Here is a 19,261-nt window from a genome sequence, read left to right on the forward strand (position 1 = left end):
GAGTCGAAACAAGATGAGGTCAGGGATGACAAAGAGAAGGGTCCCCAATAGACTGAACTTTCACAGGCCTCTTAGACACCAAATCTGGCAACTCTTAAGGTCCTTTGACTCTTTGAACCTTCCAGACTCTGTCATTTTTTTGGGTTCACTGCATAGGAAACTTGTGATGCTTCCAGGTACATCTGATCCTGGCAGTCAACTTAGAAGCATTCAGTTCAGTTCCGTTGCTTAGTTGTGTCTGACTCTTTGCGACCCCATGGACTGCAGCACGCCAGGCCTCCCTGTCCATCACCAACTCCCGGAGTTTACTAAAATTCATGTCCATTGAGTTGGTGATGCCATCCAACCATCTCATCCTCTGTCATCCCCTTCTCCTCCCACCTTCAATCTTTCCCAGCATCAGGGTCTTTTCAAGTGAGTCAGCTCTTCGCATCAGGTGGCCAAAGTATTGGAGTTTCAGCTTCAGCATCAGTCCTGCCAGTGAATATTCAGGACTGATTTCCTTCAGGATGGATTGATTGGATCTCCTTGCTGTCTAAGGGACTCTCAAGAGTCTTCTCCAGCACTGCAGTTCAAAAGCATCAATTCTTCAGCACTCAGCTTTCTGTCTAGTCCAGCTCTCACATCCATACATGACTACTGGAAAAACCATAGCTTTGACCAGACGGACCTTTGTTGGCAAAGTAATATCTCTGCTTTTTAATATGCTGTCTAGGTTGGTCAGACATCAAAATAATTTCCCACTTACCGGAGGACCCGGTGGCCCCATGTCTCCTACAGCTCCAGGTGGACCTCTTCGGCCAGGCTCTCCCATCAACCCCTTGTCTCCTTTTATGCCTTCTACAGGACTCCCTGGAGGCCCAGGAGGACCAGGCATGCCTGAATTCATAAAAAGCCTGTCAGTGTTACCACTCGGGGAGCTTTGCAGGTTCTGTTAGTGCCCTTTTGAGTGAAGAGCAAACCCTGCACCTTAACGTTACCTGCCACGAGGTGTGAGGCAGGAACTGCTTCTCCTTGATGACGGTTTGTTAGAGCAAAATCAGTGCCTAACCCAGTACCTTACACACAGTTGGGGCTCAGTCAGTACTGGTGAATGGATGCTTCTCTCTCTCTCCCAGGCTCATGAACTTGATATTTACTCATTTTTCTTTCTTTTTAAAAAAAAAATTTTTTTGATGTGGACCATTTTTTAAGTCTTTATAGAATTTGTTACAATTCTGCTTCTGTTTTATGTTTTGTTTTTGGGGGCCACAGGCATGTGGGATCTTAGTTTCCCAACAAGGGATCGAACCTGCACCCCCTGCATTGGAAGGCAAAGTCTTAACCAGTACACCACCAGGGAAGTGCCAGTATTTACTAATTTTTCAAGCAGGTCCCTCTGCTTCCACACCAACAGCCTTATGCACCCCATGTGAGGACAGGTGGGAATGGGAAAACAGAGAAGACCAGAAGGAAAAAGAAGCAAGATGGTCACATGAGTGGGTTGAAAGCTTCTGATGTCAAATGTTATTTTCATTCTTTTACCATGTTTAAAAGTAGATTCTCTACCTGGGTTTCCTCTGGAGCCAGGTGGACCTCGATCTCCTTTCTGGCCAGGGATGGTTACACCAGGAAAGCCTGGTGCCCCTTGAGGTCCTGTCATGCCAATGGGCCCTGGAGGCCCAGCATCTCCCACTGGCCCTTTCCTGCCAGGAAGGCCGGGCAAGCCTGGTGCTCCCCTGTCTCCTTTGGCTCCTGCAAAGAAAAGTGGTAAGTTTCTGTAATGCCCCTGTATTTGATATTATAGTTTGTGGTTATCCCCAATAACAGAGACACTTTGCTTAAAGGTATTAAGACTCAAAATATAATTTTTTTTAAAGAGTCCAACAAAAGAGATGTACGTCTATGAAGACAGGGTTCAGACTAGACTCAGTTCTGCCTCCAGCTATCTGTTGCTCCTGGTAAAGTCATTTCACTGTTTTCTTATTTTAAAAATAGAGGTAACGTCTGACTTAACACAGTTCTTTAAATATCAAATGAGAGAATATGCAGATGAAAACGCATAGTATAAGCTCTAAAGTGTTCTGTCTGTTATTATCTGGTGTATTTTAATTACAATGACTTTATTTAATCACTGATAATTCAACAGAGCATTAAAAAGCTAAACTTCAGGGCCGGCTTGTGCATTTCAAGTGTTGCCCAGCCAAACCCCAACAAAGGAACGACAAAGTTGCAATTTCTGTTCTGTCCTCTGATTACTTCTCCCCTATAAGATAAACATTAGTCTGGGAGAAATGGTGATGAGAGATTTGAATTTACCAAAGAAGACTCCCCCAGAAGGTCACAACTTAATATATTTAATCTCAGAAAACCTTCAAGAAATTGTGCTTTGACATTCATGAATGGAAAATGTTTTATGAATTGAAAATAACCTCCCCCTCCTCTCTCCCATCTTTGTGTTACTCTAGAAATATTCTAGAAATAAAATCTATAATATCATATGGAAAAACCTAAATGAACTTGGCCAATCCAAAAGTAAATGGCATGACAATAGGAAAAGATGGATGGAAGAAGGAAAAGTGAGGATGAGGCTGGTGGCACAGGTAAGGACTTGGGGAATTATATGTTGTGCAGAGAATGCTTAAAGTGATGATGAGAATAAAACTGAATATCTAACACTTTGTCTACCATGTTCTTTTTTATGACTGTAATTTATACTTTTAAACAAATTTAGATGATTTCAGCTCTCTGCAAGCTCTGAGATGCTTGAAGGGTCTGGCAACAGTCTGAGGCAAACAAAAAACGTGTATGTTCTTAATGACATTCAGTAAATTGACATGTCTGAGATCCTGAGAGAGTTATGGGAAAGCCCTGAATAAACAGTAGCTTGAGCCACACACTGGCTCCAGGGATTGGAATCAGACCAATGAAGAGAACAACGTGGCAAAAGATTAGTGTTACTACTGCAGCTCAGAATAGCAGGGAGAGGAAACTCCTTGAGAAGCTGTCAATTCCACCTCCATCTTTTTAGGAGGTGATACATTTTAACCATGCTGATAACAAGGAAGGAAATACAGAAGAAGTCTTTTTACTTTCATAGATGGAAATCTGAAAGTTGGATCACAGTGCCTAGTGTGTTCATTTTGTTGTGATGGTAGTAATGGATCGTTTTTACTTGACTGCTAGGAATATAAATATCCTGTGTTACCATTGGGACTTCTTTAATTCAAAATGCTAAGTGTATCTGTCAGGGCTATTAAATCAGATTCTGTCCTTGAAAATGTATATCACCAGGTTTGGGAGGAAGAACCACTCACCTTGAGGACCAGGTTTCCCTCTTGGACCTGGAGGTGCTCCCAGCAAGCCTGAAAGAGAAAATGCTTGTATTTCAATATGTTATATATACAGTTAATTTATATCATATAATATATATTATGGAGAAAGGAAATGGCAACCTACTCCAGTATTCTTGCCTAGAGAATCCCATGGACAGAGAAGCCTGGTAAGCTACAGTCCATGGGACTGCAAAGAGTTGAGAGGGTAACAGGCAGGAAGGCTAGGGGTCTGCAAACGGAGGACATAGGCTGCAAGTGTCAGACGATTTTTTTATCTCTCTTAAGCAGCAGGAGGAAACCAACTACAAGTGTCAGATTTTTTCCCTTCTCTATACAAATTTAAAAGGAGGTTTCTCTTAAAATTCCATGTTGCCATGATGACACCTGGTTCCACCTGAACTTAACTTTTCTCAAACCATGAGCTAACCAATGCATTTTTCTTATGGAAATGTTTCTCTTAAGCTATGTTAATGAACTATGTATTTACCCTAGACTCTGTCTTTCTTCAAGTCAGTTCTGCTTAAGACTCAGAACCAATAAGGGCTCAACAAACCAGCATGTTTTACTCATACATTGTTCTCCTAACCTATGTTAATAAAACTATATATTTACTTGGAAACCTGCCTTTCTTCAAGATTCATGTCAATCGTTTTATGGCCCCAGATGACTCACCTTGTGCCAATGTTATCTCAAAATGCATATTGTGGGTGAGGAGCCTGGTGCCTATCTCTGAGTTTTGAGACATTCCCTTTCTCTAATTAGCAGCCTGCTGGTAGCTATATAACATCCTGCTAAAGACTAGCAGGGGGGTATTCTTTCTGCCCCTTCTGATGTCTATGTCAAAAGCTTTCTCTGTATCTTTCATACTTTAATAAAACTTTATCGCACACAAGCTCTGAGCGATCAAGTCTCGTCACTGGCCCCAGATTGAATTCCTCTCCTCCAGAGGCCAAGAATCCCAGTGTCTTTCTCAGTTCAGTAACAACCTGTCAGAGTTAAACATGACTGAATGACTAACACACAATATATATTCATCTTCATATATATATGTATATATTTATATTTATATATGGCTTCCCAGGTGGCACAGTGGTAAAGAATCTGCCTGCCAATGCAGGAGATACAAGAGATGTGAGTTTGATCCCTGGGTTGGGAAGATCCCCTGGAGTAGAATGTGGCAACCCATTTCAGTATTCTTTACCTGAAAAACCCCATGGACAGAGGAACATGGTGGACTTACAGCCCATGGGATTGCAGAGTTGGACACGACTGAGTGACTAACACACACACATATATATTCCCTAATGTGAAATTGACCTATATATAAAATTTATTCTACTTGGTCAACTTCACTTTGGTAACAGAATTATTGCAACCCAGAACAACTTAAAGGTCATCAATTCTGTCAGGGAAGAATTCCTAGAATGGTGAAGAATTACAGTGTCACTAATCATTCTATGAAAAGTAAAACTAGTGTATCCGTGGTGAGCAAGCTGTACCTGTTTCTCCTTTTTCTCCGGCTGGACCAGGAATTCCATCAAGTCCTTGATTACCTCTCTCACCCACTGGTCCAGGATTTCCTGGCAATCCTGGAGGACCTGGAAAAAAAAGCCATTCAAAGAGAGGACTTACTTCCTATCAATGGCCTGATGTGAACCCCAGATGTGTGGAATTCTGTAAAAAGTGTTCATTTTTCAGAACTGTAGTGACATGAAGCTAAATTCACAGTGAAAGCCATGGACTGGTTAGTGCTATCATGAGGATTTTCACTTTGCGTAGGTTGGCTGATCTTTGAATTGGGAGCAAGAGCAAGCTAAGTTGCTTCAGCCATGTCTGACTTAGAAAACCTATGGACTGTAGCCCACCAAGTTCCTCTGTCCATGGGGATTCTCCAGGCAAGAATACTGGAGTGAACTGCCATGCCCACCTCCAGGGGAACTTCCAGACCCAGGGATCGAACCCATGTCTCTTATGTCTCTGGCACTGGCAGGCAGGTTCTTTACCATAAGCACCATCTGGGAAGCCCGATCTTTGATTTACACCTAACCTCACTTTTCCACACTGTTGTCTGGGAACTGGGTAACTGGAAGCTACCTTCCAAGGAGCAGTTGTGGGTCAGAGATACAGATAGGTAGAAAGAGAGTCCAACCACATAGAAAACATGCTTCCCTCACAAAAGGGAACTAGACAAAATACAAAAATGGAACCTGGAGGGCCTTTTATTCCTGGAAAGCCAGGGAAGCCTTTGATTCCTTTGGACCCCAAATCACCACCAGGACCAGACTTCCCTGTAAATGAAGAGAGAGGGAAAGGAAAAAAGAAAACCACAAGATGAATGATTCCAACAATGGCTAAACGTCAGTTGTTACAGTCAATTGTGCTCAAGCTGGTCTTCATGGGTCACTCCTGCTACCAGTCACAGTGGGTTTTGTCCTGGATGTTATTTCCCCAGAGAAGCACAGCAGAGCTGTGTACACTCATTTTCAAAGGGATGCGTACCCCAGCCGGGTGGATAGCTGAATATCTGATTTATTACTTTAATTGGGATTTAGCAGCAAATCCACTGAACCTTTCCATGTTTGGAAAAAATAGTTTAAATATTGCCTTTAGGTAAGACCTGAAGCTGTAAACCAGTAACTGAGTAGTTGTTTTTGATCAGATGAAGTGAAAACCCAAATAACAAGCAAATATTAATAAGAAAGCAACCCAATGTTCAAACTGGAAACATGTCAGAAAAAAAAAAATGTCTCAGATCAACAGTGTTACAGGTTAAATTGTGTTGCCCCCAAATGCATCTGCCGAAGTCTTCATCACTTAGTATTTCAAAATATCACTGCATTTGGAGGTAGGTCTTTGTTTATTTATTTATTTTTTGCCTGTGCTGCCCCAGTTGTGGGATCTTAGTTCGCCGACCAGGGATTGAACTCTGGCCCTCAGTGGAGTCCTAACCACTGGACCACCAGGGAATTCCCAGGCGGGGTCTTTAAAGAAGTAATTACGTTAAAAAGAGGTCACCAAGGCAGATGGTGACCCTAATCCAACATGACTAATGTCCTTATAAGAAGAGATTGTGACTCAGATACGCAGAGGAAAGACATCTGGAGGAGGAGGCCGCCTACAAGCCAAGGAGAGAGGCCTCAGAAGAAATCAGCTCTGGGACACCTTGATCTCAGACTCTAAGCCTCCAGAACTGAGAAAATGAATTTCTGTTTAAGTCACCCAGTCTGTGTATCTGCTTTGGAAGCCCAAGGAAACTAATACAAATATCCTAAGTACATTGAGCTAACATTTCATGTCTTTAGGTTGAATTCACGTGAGGCAGCACTCCCCAGATTTTGTTTACAGGAAGTTTTAAGATTTCAGGTCACCAAACTGGCCTGAAATGAGCTCCTTGCAATTCATTTGCTGTTTCTTAGTGTCTTGATTTTAAAGATCAAAGGTGAAAGAAGGCAACTGTAGTACAAAACAGCTTTCCATTCACTATTCTAGGAAGCGAGGGTCATACACGTGTCAGGCTTCCAGCATTCAGGTTGCAAAGCCAGGCTCACCTGGGTGGCCAGGGGGTCCGGGACTCCCAGGAAGTCCCTCTGGTCCAGCAGGCCCCGAATGTCCAGGTGCGCCAGGGGGCCCTCTTTCGCCTTTCTTGCCCATGTCACCTGGCAATCCTGGATCTCCCTTAAATTCAGTCAAACACCTTTAAAATTCTCATATAAGCAGAATATGTGATCAGAATTAAGTATAAACTATGTTAGTTTGCATTTATTGATTTATCTAGCAATTCACGGTAAATGTCTGCTGTGAGCCAGCACCCTGAAAACTTGCTGGAAACAGGATGGCTACATAATTTGTGGGGTGCAGTGCAAAATGAAAATGCACCTCTCTTGTGTTTTAAAAATAAACTTTTTTAAAGCAATTCAAGACAGAAATGGCAGAGGATTAAATCAAGCATGGAGTCCTTATCAGCATGGGACCTCTGTGGCTACAGAGTCCTATGCCCAGGAAGCCAGGAATATGATTGTAATTGCATACAGATATGTGATAAATACAATCCCTGCCTTCATGGAACTTTAGAGACCACTGGGAGACAGATATTAATCACAAATGTATATGTTCAAATTGTAATATTTAAGTCAGGTGTAAGAAGCAAACAGAACAAATAGATGTGTGTTCATCAGATACTCTGCATGCAGATAAATAAATGTAAAAAACCCAAAACTTTCCATGGTTTTCTATTCATTAAATCTGTACCTTGCTTTTATGATAGGCCAGAACATATGGATTTGATAGTGACTTACAGAATCTTGATGGTAGCTGATTAAAATACTACTCTGTTACTAAGATTTGCTAGCATGATAAAGCCAGCTCATTTTGTGTACAGTGTACAGTTTTTTAAAAATTTCTTCTGTAGTTACCTATGAAAAATGTAAATCTAAATGAAACTGTTAATTAATTGAATGAATTCAGTCAAATACAATTACTCATTGAGGAAAGAATGGAAAGAATTTCTCCCTGGTTTTCTGAGGATCTAGTTAAAAATAAAGGGCAAAGGGAAATTTGTTTGTACTCCAAGTAATAAAGGGTTACTTTCTTGGGCCTTTGTGGTTTCTGAAAATTTTTCTTTCATGCTGATGTATAGCTGGAGGAAATCTTTAGGAAAGGCAGTATATTATTGGCTCAAAAGAGAATCAGGGAGAAAGTCCCCTAAGTAACAATTTTTATATTCTTTGGAATCACATACTCTTGAAAGTCTGATGAAAAATAACAGACTCCTATAAAGAAAAACAAACAAACAAAAAACTCCATCTCCAAATGGTTTTCATTCAAGTTCAGGATCGATGAAATCGATCTGGATTCAATTTTTCTTTGGATCCAATAGGCTTCCCCAGGGGTCCATGGAATTACAAGCTAAAAGCCCCTGCTTGTGGGAATTTCTGTTAGCTATTCTCTCTCAGTCTTGCTCTGAATCTTAGTGTAGTTGTTATAGACAGAAAGGTTGGAAGAAGATAAACCTAAAGAAAAACTGAGCTCCACTGAAACCTTTGGTTACTGCATGATACAACATACAAGGGAGGACTTTGAGAGAGCACAAGCACTGAAAACACTGGGACAAGATAAATAAATCCTCTGTGTAATGCAATGAAAATAAAGTTCTAAAACAATTAAGAAAGATAAACATATCTTAGAATTTTTGTGTGTGTTTGCTTTTTAATAATTCTCTAAATTTATTTTATTTTATATCTTTTATTATGTTTAATAAGTGTTTTTTATTATAAAGTTGGGAAATTTATTTTGGTAAGCATGTGTGATTTGAATCCAGAGCAGAGACTGACAAACACTGCCTGGGCATCTTATACAGGCCTGTGATCACTGACTCCTGCTGGCAGCATACATAAATTGCAGGGCCAGTTATGAGAACTATCTCATGGGTTGAAACTGGAGAAAGTACACTCAGAAGTTGAAACTGTGTGATAGACATCCTCAATTGTGTGTGTGTGTGCACTTAGTCACTCAGTTGTGTCCGACTCTTTGTGACCCCAGGACCTATAGCCCACCAGTCTCCTCTGTCCATGGGGATTCTCCAGGCAAGAGAACTGGAATGGGTTTCCATGCCCTCTTCCAGGGGATCTTCCCAACCCAGGGATCGAACCCAGGTCTCCAGCATTGCAGATGGATTTCTCATAGTTTGAGCCATCAGGGAAGCCCACCAGGAAGCATGCATAAATTACAGGGCCAGTTATGAGAAATATCTCGGGGGTTGAAACTGGACAAAATAAACTCAAAAGTTGAAACTGTGTGATAGACATCCTGAGTTATAGAGAGAGGAAAACAAAACAAAACAAAACAAAAAGCCCAAACAAATGCCTGAAAATACAGTAATGTTTTCAATTTTCCTTGCCCACGATGAATCCAGATGCTTGTTGATATTTAAAAGGACTCATTCTACTACCAAAACGTAAATACTTCCATGACCTACATACCTTTGGTCCTGGTGGTCCTGGCCTTGCACCTTCTGAGTAACCTGGCTCTCCCTTATCTCCTTGGAGACCATGAATACCTGGGAGGCCTGGACTTCCAGCTAGACCCGGGAATCCCACAGCTCCCTTCATTCCTTTAGTACCTGAAATTAGGAAAGAAATCAGGTAAAATAGGTAAAGGCAGAGATCTCGAAGGATTCTACTTCTGACCTTTGCACAAACCATCTTTCTCCCATGAAGTTGGTTTCTCAGAAGCTCTAATGTGTCAGGTAGCCTCAATGGATGATTTTCTGCACAGTGTAAATATTTATTTCATTCTCATGTTCCTGCTGCATACAGTACCTTTGTCTAAAAGCATATCTAGTTGTTGTACACCAACTTTCTACCAAGTGGAAAACCAAAGTGACAACACAGAAAATGTAGAATCAGGACTCATCAGGAGGTGGTAGGCTCACAATAGGACCTTACGCATTACCTGGTACTCCTATGTTTCCCATGCTTCCTGGGATGCCACGTGGTCCTGGCTCACCGGGATTCCCAATGCTGCCCGGCTCTCCTCTGGGACCTTGAGAACAAATAAATAGTCATGGGCTCTGTGTAGTTTCTGGAAACAGTAGGTGCTCAATGAACATTTTTTGCTTGCACAAATGAATGAATGCAGATCAACCAAACCAGCTGGTTTAGGTACTTGTTTAGCTGCCTTTATGCCTTCAAATAGGGAAGGGACTGGCAATTCAGAAAATGTACAATTAGAGAAAATTATATTTTGGTCAGCAGGCCTGGAGTTCAAACATCAAAATCATCCTAGGACCAAGGCCAGCAGGAAAGAAGGGGCTACTGTGACAATACAGTAATAGATTTCCAAATACAACAAGGAAATTTTATTACCATGTAATATATTTCATCAGTGATGTCATGGGGAATAGGGGACTAATTTATTTATTTGAAAAATGACTTTGCAAACTGAATAACTTGTTTAAAATAGAAAGAGGCCTCTAAAGCGTTTTCTTACTTTCTTCCAGGATATATGATATTGTAATAAATGATAGCTTGTAATATATACCAGCAATTTCAAAATAACATTTTGAATGCAAAATAGAACTTCATGTAGGTTAATATTTTTAGTTAATGCAGGCTGACCACAATTTGGTTAAATTATAAGAAGCAGATTTCTGTTGGAACACTGTTGGGGCAGAATTCATATTCTAGAAACACTCTTTTGTTATATTTAGGTCTAGGAAAACTTAATACCTGATATTTATATTAGGGAATCAGCCATACCTGGTGGTCCTGCTGGTCCAGGAAGCCCTGGGAGTCCTTTTATACCCGGTAACCCTGGATTGCCTCTGTTTCCTTTCTCACCAGGCTTTCCTGCAAGTCCTAAAGTTAAAAACCATGTATTAAACACACAGGTTAAAATTCTATCAGATTTTTCCACATCCTGATTAAAACTTACGAGCTAAAAAAAAAAATTTATGAGCTATTGTTATACATAGAATATTTGTTAAGAGCATGGGCAGATTTGGGCTTATATTTCATTTAAAAAGATGATTAAATGAGATAACACATAAAAAACATTAGGACAGTTCCTGGCATGAGTTAGGTCATGTTCTCAAAGAACACCAGCAATTATCACAATGTTTACACTTTAAACCAACATTTTAGGAATTAGTGGCCTAAATACAGCTCTTTTCTTTTTTTAAAAAAATATTTATTTATTATAAATATTTTTAAAATATTTATTATATTTATATATAATTATAAATATATATTATATTTATAAAATTTATTATAAATTAAAAAATATTTATTTATTATATTTGTTGGGTCTGAGCTGTGGCATGTGGGATCTTCCTTGTGTCATGGGGGATCTTTCATTACAGCACACAGATTCTCTATTTGCGGTGCAAGGGCTCAGTAGTTGTAGCACACAGGCTGAGTTGCTCTGTGGCATGTGGGATCTTAGCTCCCTGACCAGGGATCAAACCCATGTACTTTGCACTGTAAGGCAGATTCCTAAGCACTGGACCGTCAGGGAAGTCCCTCTTTTTTTTTTTTTAATTAATGACAGGATCATCTAATACACTACTCTTATTTGGACTACTGCATTCTTAATCCATCTATTACAACTATAATTTATCAAGTAACTGGTTTATGGAAGACATTATTTTCTTTTAGTTATCTGATTTAACCTTCAGGCAATCTCAATGAATTCTTGAGCCTTTCCAGATTGGGTGGAGAGATGAGAAAACTGAGACCCCTTAAGAAGTCAATGGCAGGAGCCCAGATGGCGGAGGAATAGGACGGGGAGATCACTTTCTCCCCTACAAATTCATCGAAAGAACAATTGAACACTGAGCAAATTTCACAAAACAACTTCTGATCGCTAGCAGAGGACATCAGGCACCCAGAAAAGCAACCCATTGTCTTCGAAAGGAGGTAGGACAAAATATAAAAGATAAAAAGGAGACAAAAGATCTAGGGACGGAGACCCGTCCTAGGAAGGGAGTCTTAATAGAGGAAGTTTCCAAACACCAGGAAACCCTCGCACTGGCGGGTCTGGGGGAAGTTTTCAAATCTCGGAGGGCAACCTAAGTGGGAGGAAAAATTAAATAAGGCCCACAGATTACATGCCTAAAAGCAACTCCCAGCAGAAAAGTACCCCAGACGCCCGCATCCGCCACCAGCAAGTGGGGACGGAATGGAGAGGAGCGGGCGGAATTGCTTAGGGCAAGGACCAGGCCCGAAGGCCCTGATCCGAGGGAGCTTTTTTAAACTGTGGGATAGCAAGAGAGAAAATTAACCGGCCCAACACACTGCCGGCCGTTCGCAAAACAAAGGGACTGAGAAACTCCAGAGAAGAGCTAGCCGGCTGCGGGCCGGCCCATCCCCGCCGGAGGTAGGAGGCAGCGGGGAGGGGAAAGGGGCAAACTCGGCCCCAGAAACGGCATCCCCTCCCACACTGCAAACAGGCCTCCAGCTTCTATCCAAAGACTTCCTGAGATTCTGGATGGTTGACATCCGCCGCCGGGAGGGTCGCGGCTAGATGCCAGCTCCTGAGAACAAACACAAGCCGCTGGCACCCGACCTGCGCACGCAGAAACTGAGGCTGGGGCCGAGGAGGGGAGAGGGTGTGCCGCACCCAGGGAGAGTGCGCCCGTCAAGCTCCTGGCTGCCTAAGCTGCTCAGGCCGGGGAAGGCACAAAACGCAGGCACAACCGAGTCCGCGCTTTTGTGGAGTACCCGAAAACTGGAACCGCGCGCAGCGCAGGGCACGCTCCCTATAGAGCAGCTGGAGCCTGAGCAGTGTAGACGGGGAAAGCACAGACATCCGTGAGCGGGGACAAACCCAGTGTGGCTGGAACACGGTGAGTGCTCCCCACACACAGCGGTATCTGTCTGCAGCACCCCGCCCTCCCATTGCAGGACTGAACTAGCAACCTAAATGAGAGACCACCTCTGCCCGCCTGTGTCAGGGCGGAAATTAGACACTGAAGAGACGGCAAACAGAAACCAAATAAACAAAGGGAACCGCTTTAGAAAGGACCGGTGCAACAGATTAAAATCCCTGTAGGAAACACCAACTACACTGGAAGGAAGGGGCCTATAGATATCGAGAAGTGTAAGCTGGAACAAGGAGCTATCTGAAACTGAACCTAACCCACACTGACCGCAACAGCTCCAGAGAAATTCCTAGATATATATATATATTTTTTAATTAAAAAAATTTTTTTTCTTTCCTTTTCTTTTTTATTTTTTCTCTATTATTCTCTTTCAAAATTCCCTATTACTCCCCCATTACTCTTTAACATTCATTTTCATGTATTTTTATGATTTTTTTAATTAGGGAAAAAAATTTATTTCTTATTTTTTTTCTTGTTTTTCTTTTTCTTGTTTTTCTTATTTCCTTTTAAAGTCCTCTAATACTCCTCTATTATTCCTTAATTTTCATTTTCATTTCAATATAACCTTGCAAAAAAAAAAAGAGAGAAGCCCTATTTTTAAACCGAACTTCATATATATTTATAAATTTTTTTGGTGCTTTTGTTTTTGTTTTTATATATTGTATTTTAAAGAGTCTAACCTCTATGCTAGATTTTTAATCTGTGTTTTTTAGTATGGGATATAAATTTTAGACATTTAAGAATCCAATATTCAGTTCTCATTTCTATTCAGTAGTGTGTTGATTACTCTCTCCCACTTTTGACTCTCTCTTTTCTACCTCAGAACACCTCTATTTCCTCCTTTCCCCTTCTCTTCCCAATCCAATTCTGTGAATCTTTCTGGGTGTCTGGGCTATGGAGAACACTTTGGGAACAGATAACTGCGTAGATGTGTCTCTCTCCTCTTGAGTCCCCCTTTTTCTCCTCCTGCTCATCTCTATCTCCCTCCTCCCTCTCCTCTTTTTATGTAACTCTGTGAACCTCTCTGGGTGTCCCTCACGGTGGAGAATCTTTTCACCATTAACCTAGAAGTTTTATTATCAGTGCTGTATAGTTGGAGAAGTCTTGAGACTACTGGAAGAATAAAACTGAAATCCAGAGGCAGGAGACTTAAGCCCAAAACCTGAGAACACCAGAAAACTCCTGACTACATGGAACATTAACTAATAAGAGACCACCCAAAAGCCTCCATACCTACACTGAAACCAACCACCACCCAAGAGCCAATAAGCTCCAGAACAAGACATACCACGCAAATTCTCCAGCAACACAGGAACATAGCCCTGAACGTCAACATACAGGCTGCCCAAGGTCACACATAACACATAGACCCATCTCAAAACTCATTACTGGGCACACCATTGCACTCCAGAGAGAAGAAATCTAGTTCCACGCACCAGAACACCAACACAAGCTTCCCTAACCAGGAGACCTTGACAAGCCAATCGTCCAACCCCATCCACTGGGTGAAACCTGCACAATAAAAAGGAACCACAGACCTCCAGAATACAGAAAGCCCACTCCAGACACAGCAATCTAAACAAGATGAAAAGGCAGAGAAATACCCAACAGGTAAAGGAACATGAAAAATGCCCACCAAGTCAAACAAAAGAGGAGGAGATAGGGAATCTACCTGAAAAAGAATTTAGAATAATGATAATAAAAATGATCCAAAATCTTGAAAACAAAATGTAGTTACAGATAAATAGCCTGGAGACAAAGATTGAGAAGATGCAAGAAATGTTTAACAAGGACCTAGAAGAAATAAAAAAGTCAATTAAAAATGAATAATGCAATAAATGAGATCAAAAACACTCTGGAGGGAACCAAGATTAGAATAATGGAGACAGAAGATAGGATAAGTGAGGTAGAAGATAAAATGGTGGAAATAAATGAAGCAGAGAGGAAAAAAGAAAAAAGAATCAAAAGAAATGAGGACAACCTCAGGGACCTCTGGGACAATGTGAAGCGCCCCAACATTCGAATCATAGGAGTCCCAGAAGAAGAAGACAAAAAGAAAGGCCATGAGAAGATACTCGAGGAGATAATAGCTGAAAACTTCCCTAAAATGGGGAAGGAAATAGTCACCCAAGTCCAAGAAACCCAGAGAGTCCCAAACAGGATAAACCCAAGGCGAAACACCCCAAGACACATATTAATCAAATTAACAAAGATCAAACACAAAGAACAAATATTAAAAGCAGCGAGGGAGAAACAACAAGTAACACACAAAGGGATTCCCATAAGGATAACAGCTGATCTATCAATAGAAACCCTTCAGGCCAGAAGGGAATGGCAGGACATACTTAGAGTAATGAAAGAGAATAACCTACAACCTAGATTACTGTATCCAGCAAGGATCTCATTCAGATATGAAGGAGAACTCAAAAGCTTTATAGACAAGCAAAAGCTGAGAGAATTCAGCACCAAACCAGCTCTTCAACAAATGCTAAAGGATCTTCTCTAGACAGGAAACCCACAAAGGTTGTATAAACGTGAACCCAAAACAACAAAGTAAATGGCAACGGGACCATACCTATCAATAATTACCTTAAATGTAAATGGGTTGAATGCCCCAACCAAAAGACAAAGGCTGGCTGAATGGATACAAAAACAAGACCCCTATATATGCTGTCTACAAAAGACCCACCTCAAAACAAGAGACACATACAGACTAAAAGTGAAGGGCTGGAAAAAAATACTTCATGCAAATGGAGACCAAAAGAAAGCAGGAGTTGCAATTCTCATATCAGATAAAATAGACTTTCAAGTAAAGGCTGTGAAATGAGACAAAGAAGGACACTACATAATGATCAAAGGATCAATCCAAGAAGAAGATATAACAATTATAAATATATATGCACCCAACATAGGAGCACCGCAATATGTACGGCAAACGCTAACAAGTATGAAAGAGGAAATTAATAGTAACACAATAATAGTGGGAGACTTTAATACCCCACTCACAGCTGTGGATAGATCAACTAAACAGAAAATTAACAAGGAAACACAAACCTTAAATGACACAATGGACCAGCTAGACCTAATTGACATCTATAGGACGTTTCACCCCAAAACAATCAACTTCACCTTTTTCTCAAGTGCACACGGAACCCTCTCCGGAATAGATCACATCCTGGGCCATAAATCTAGTCTTGGTAAATTCAAAAAAACTGAAATCATTCCAGTCATCTTTTCTGACCACAGTGCAGTAAGATTAGATCTCAATTACAGGAAAAAAATTATTAAAAATTCAATCATATGGAGGCTAAACAACACGCTTCTGAATAACCAACAAATCATAGAAGAAATCAAAATATGCATAGAAATGAATGAAAATGAAAACACAACAACCCAAAACCTATGGGACACTGTAAAAGCAGTGCTAAGGGGAAGATTCATAGCATTACAGGCCTACCTCAAGAAACAAGAAAAAAGTCAAATAAAGAACCTAACTCTACATCTAAAGCAACTAGAGAAGGAAGAAATGAAGAACCCCAGGGTTAGTAGAAGGAAATAAATCTTAAAAATTAGGGCAGAAATAAATGCAAAAGAAACTAAAGAGACCATAGCAAAAATCAACAAAGCTAAAAGCTGGGTTTTTGAAAAAATAAACAAAATTGACAAACCATTAGCAAGACTCATTAAGAAACAAAGAGAGAAGAGCCAAATTAACAAAATTAGAAATGAAAACGGAGAGATCACAACAGACAACACTGAAATACAAAGGATCATAAGAGACTACTACCAGCAGCTCTATGCCAAAAAAATGGACAACTTGGAAGAAATGGACAAATCCTTAGAAAAGTATAACTTTCCAAAACTGAACCAGGAAGAAATAGAAGATCTTAACAGACCCATCACAAGCAAGGAAATCGAAACTGTAATCAGAAATCTTCCAGCAAACAAAAGCCCAGGACCAGATGGCTTCACAGCTGAATTCTACCAAAAATGTAGAGAAGAGCTGACACCTATCTTACTCAAACTCTTCCAGAAAATTGCAGAAGAAGGTAAACTTCCAAACTCATTCTATGAGGCCACCATCACCCTAATTCCAAAACCAGACAAAGATGCCACAAAAAAAGAAAACTACAGGCCAATATCACTGATGAACATAGATGCAAAAATCCTTAACAAAATTCTAGCAAACAGAATCCAACAACCTATTAAAAAACTCATACACCATGACCAAGTGGGCTTTATCCCAGGAATGCAAGGATTCTTTAATATCCGCAAATCAATCAATGTAATACACCACATTAACAAATTGAAAGATAAAAACCATATGATTATCTCAATAGATGCAGAGAAAGCCTTTGACAAAATTCAACATCCATTTATGATTAAAACTCTCCAGAAAGCAGGAATAGAAGGAACATACCTCAACATAATAAAAGCTATATATGACAAACCCACAGCAAGCATTACCCTCAATGGTGAAAAATTGAAAGCATTTCCCCTGAAATCAGGAACAAGACAAGGGTGCCCACTCTCACCACTACTATTCAACATAGTTTTGGAAGTGTTGGCCACAGCAATCAGAGCAGAAAAAGAAGTAAAAGGAATCCAGATAGGAAAAGAAGGAGTGAAACTCTCTCTGTTTGCAGATGACATGATCCTCTACATAGAAAACCCTAAAGACTCTACCAGAAAATTACTAGAGCTAATCAACCAATATAGTAAAGTTGCAGGATATAAAATTAACACACAGAAATCCCTTGCATTCCTATACACTAACAATGAGAAAACAGAAAGAGAAATTAAGGAAACAATACCATTCACCATTGCAACAAAAAGAATAAAATACTTAGGAGTATATCTACCTAAAGAAAAAGACCTATACACAAAGAAATGAAATCAAAGAGGACACAAACAGATGGAGAAATATACCATGTTCAGGATTGGAAGAATCAATATTGTCAAAATGGCTATACTACCCAAAGCAATCTATAGATTCAATGCAATCCCTATCAAGCTACCAACGGTATTTTTCACAGAACTAGAACAAATAATTTCACAATTTGTATGGAAATACAAAAAACCTCGAATAGCCAAAGTAATCTTGAGAAAGAAGAATGGAACTGGAGGAATCAACCTGCCTGACTTCAGGCTCTACTACAAAGCCACAGTCATCAAGACAGTATGGTACTGGCACAAAGACAGAAATATAGATCAATGGAACAGAATAGACAGCCCAGAGATAAATCCACAAACCTATGGACACCTTATCTTCGACAACGGAGGCAAGGATATACAATGGAAAAAAGACAACCTCTTTAACAAGTGGTGCTGGGAAAACTGGTCAACCACCTGTAAAAGAATGAAACTAGAATACTTTCTAACACCATACACAAAAATAAACTCAAAATGGATTAAAGATCTAAATGTAAGACCAGAAACTATGAAACTCCTAGAGGAGAACATAGGCAAAACACTCTCCAACATAAATCACAGCAGGTTCCTCTATGACCCACATCCCAGAATATTAGAAACAAAAGCAAAAATAAACAAATGGGACCTAATGAAACTTAAAAGCTTTTGCACAACAAAGGAAACTATAAGTAAGGTGAAAAGACAGCCCTCAGATTGGGAGAAAATAATAGCAAATGAAGCAACAGACAAAGGATTAATCTCAAACATATACAAGCAACTCCTGCAGCTCAACTCCAGAAAAATAAATGACCCAATAAAAAAATGGGCCAAAGAACTAAACAGACATTTCTCCAAAGAAGACATACAGATGGGTAAAAAACACATGAAAATATGCTCAACATCAGTCATTATCAGAGAAATGCAAATCAAAACCACAATGAGGTACCATTACACGCCAGTCAGGATGGCTGCTATCCAAAAGTCTACAAGCAATAAATGCTGGAGAGGCTGTGGAGAAAAGGGAACCCTCTTACACTGTTGGTGGGAATGCAAACTAGTACAGCCACTATGGAAAACAGTGTGGAGATTTCTTAAAAACTGGAAATAGAACTGCCATATGACCCAGCAATCCCACTTCTGGGCATACACACCGAGGAAACCAGATCTGAAAGAGACATGTGCACCCCAATGTTCATCGCAGCACTGTTTATAATAGCCAGGACATGGAAGCAACCTAGATGCCCATCAGCAGATGAATGGATAAGGAAGCTGTGGTACATATACACCATGGAATATTACTCAGCCATTAAAAAGAATTCATTTGAATCAGTTCTAATGAGATGGATGAAACTGGAGCCCATTATACAGAGTGAAGTAAGCCAGAAAGATAAAGACCATTACAGTATACTAACACATATATATGGAATTTAGAAAGATGGTAACGATAACCCTATATGCAAAACAGAAAAAGAGACCCAGACGTACAGAACAGACTTTTGGACTCTGTGGGAGAAGGCGAGGGTGGGATGTTTTGAGAGAACAGCATCGAAACATGTATATTATCTAGGTTGAAACAGATCACCAGCCCAGGTTGGATGCATGAGACAAGTGCTCGGACCTGGTGTACTGGGAAGACCCAGAGGAATCGGGTCGAGAG

At 40.4% G+C, this 19,261-nt stretch overlaps 1 protein-coding gene across 1 annotated transcript in view; it reads right to left on the reverse strand.

Moving 5' to 3' along the window:
* The window catches only part of COL4A3 (collagen type IV alpha 3 chain), a 167,260-nt gene that overhangs the window by 19,696 nt on the left and 128,303 nt on the right, over positions 1–19,261 (reverse strand). Inside the window, exons 35-43 of the mRNA XM_043909827.1 lie at positions 10,571–10,669; positions 9,765–9,854; positions 9,293–9,432; positions 6,863–6,989; positions 5,522–5,602; positions 4,814–4,912; positions 3,297–3,344; positions 1,549–1,734; positions 749–879 (exon numbers count right to left, since the gene is read on the reverse strand). Coding sequence (XP_043765762.1) covers positions 749–879; positions 1,549–1,734; positions 3,297–3,344; positions 4,814–4,912; positions 5,522–5,602; positions 6,863–6,989; positions 9,293–9,432; positions 9,765–9,854; positions 10,571–10,669 — 1,001 coding nt within the window. The remainder of the gene's footprint in view (positions 1–748; positions 880–1,548; positions 1,735–3,296; positions 3,345–4,813; positions 4,913–5,521; positions 5,603–6,862; positions 6,990–9,292; positions 9,433–9,764; positions 9,855–10,570; positions 10,670–19,261) is intronic.

Source organism: Cervus elaphus, chromosome 8 (assembly GCF_910594005.1).
Source record: "Cervus elaphus chromosome 8, mCerEla1.1, whole genome shotgun sequence".
Taxonomy (NCBI): domain Eukaryota; kingdom Metazoa; phylum Chordata; class Mammalia; order Artiodactyla; family Cervidae; genus Cervus; species Cervus elaphus.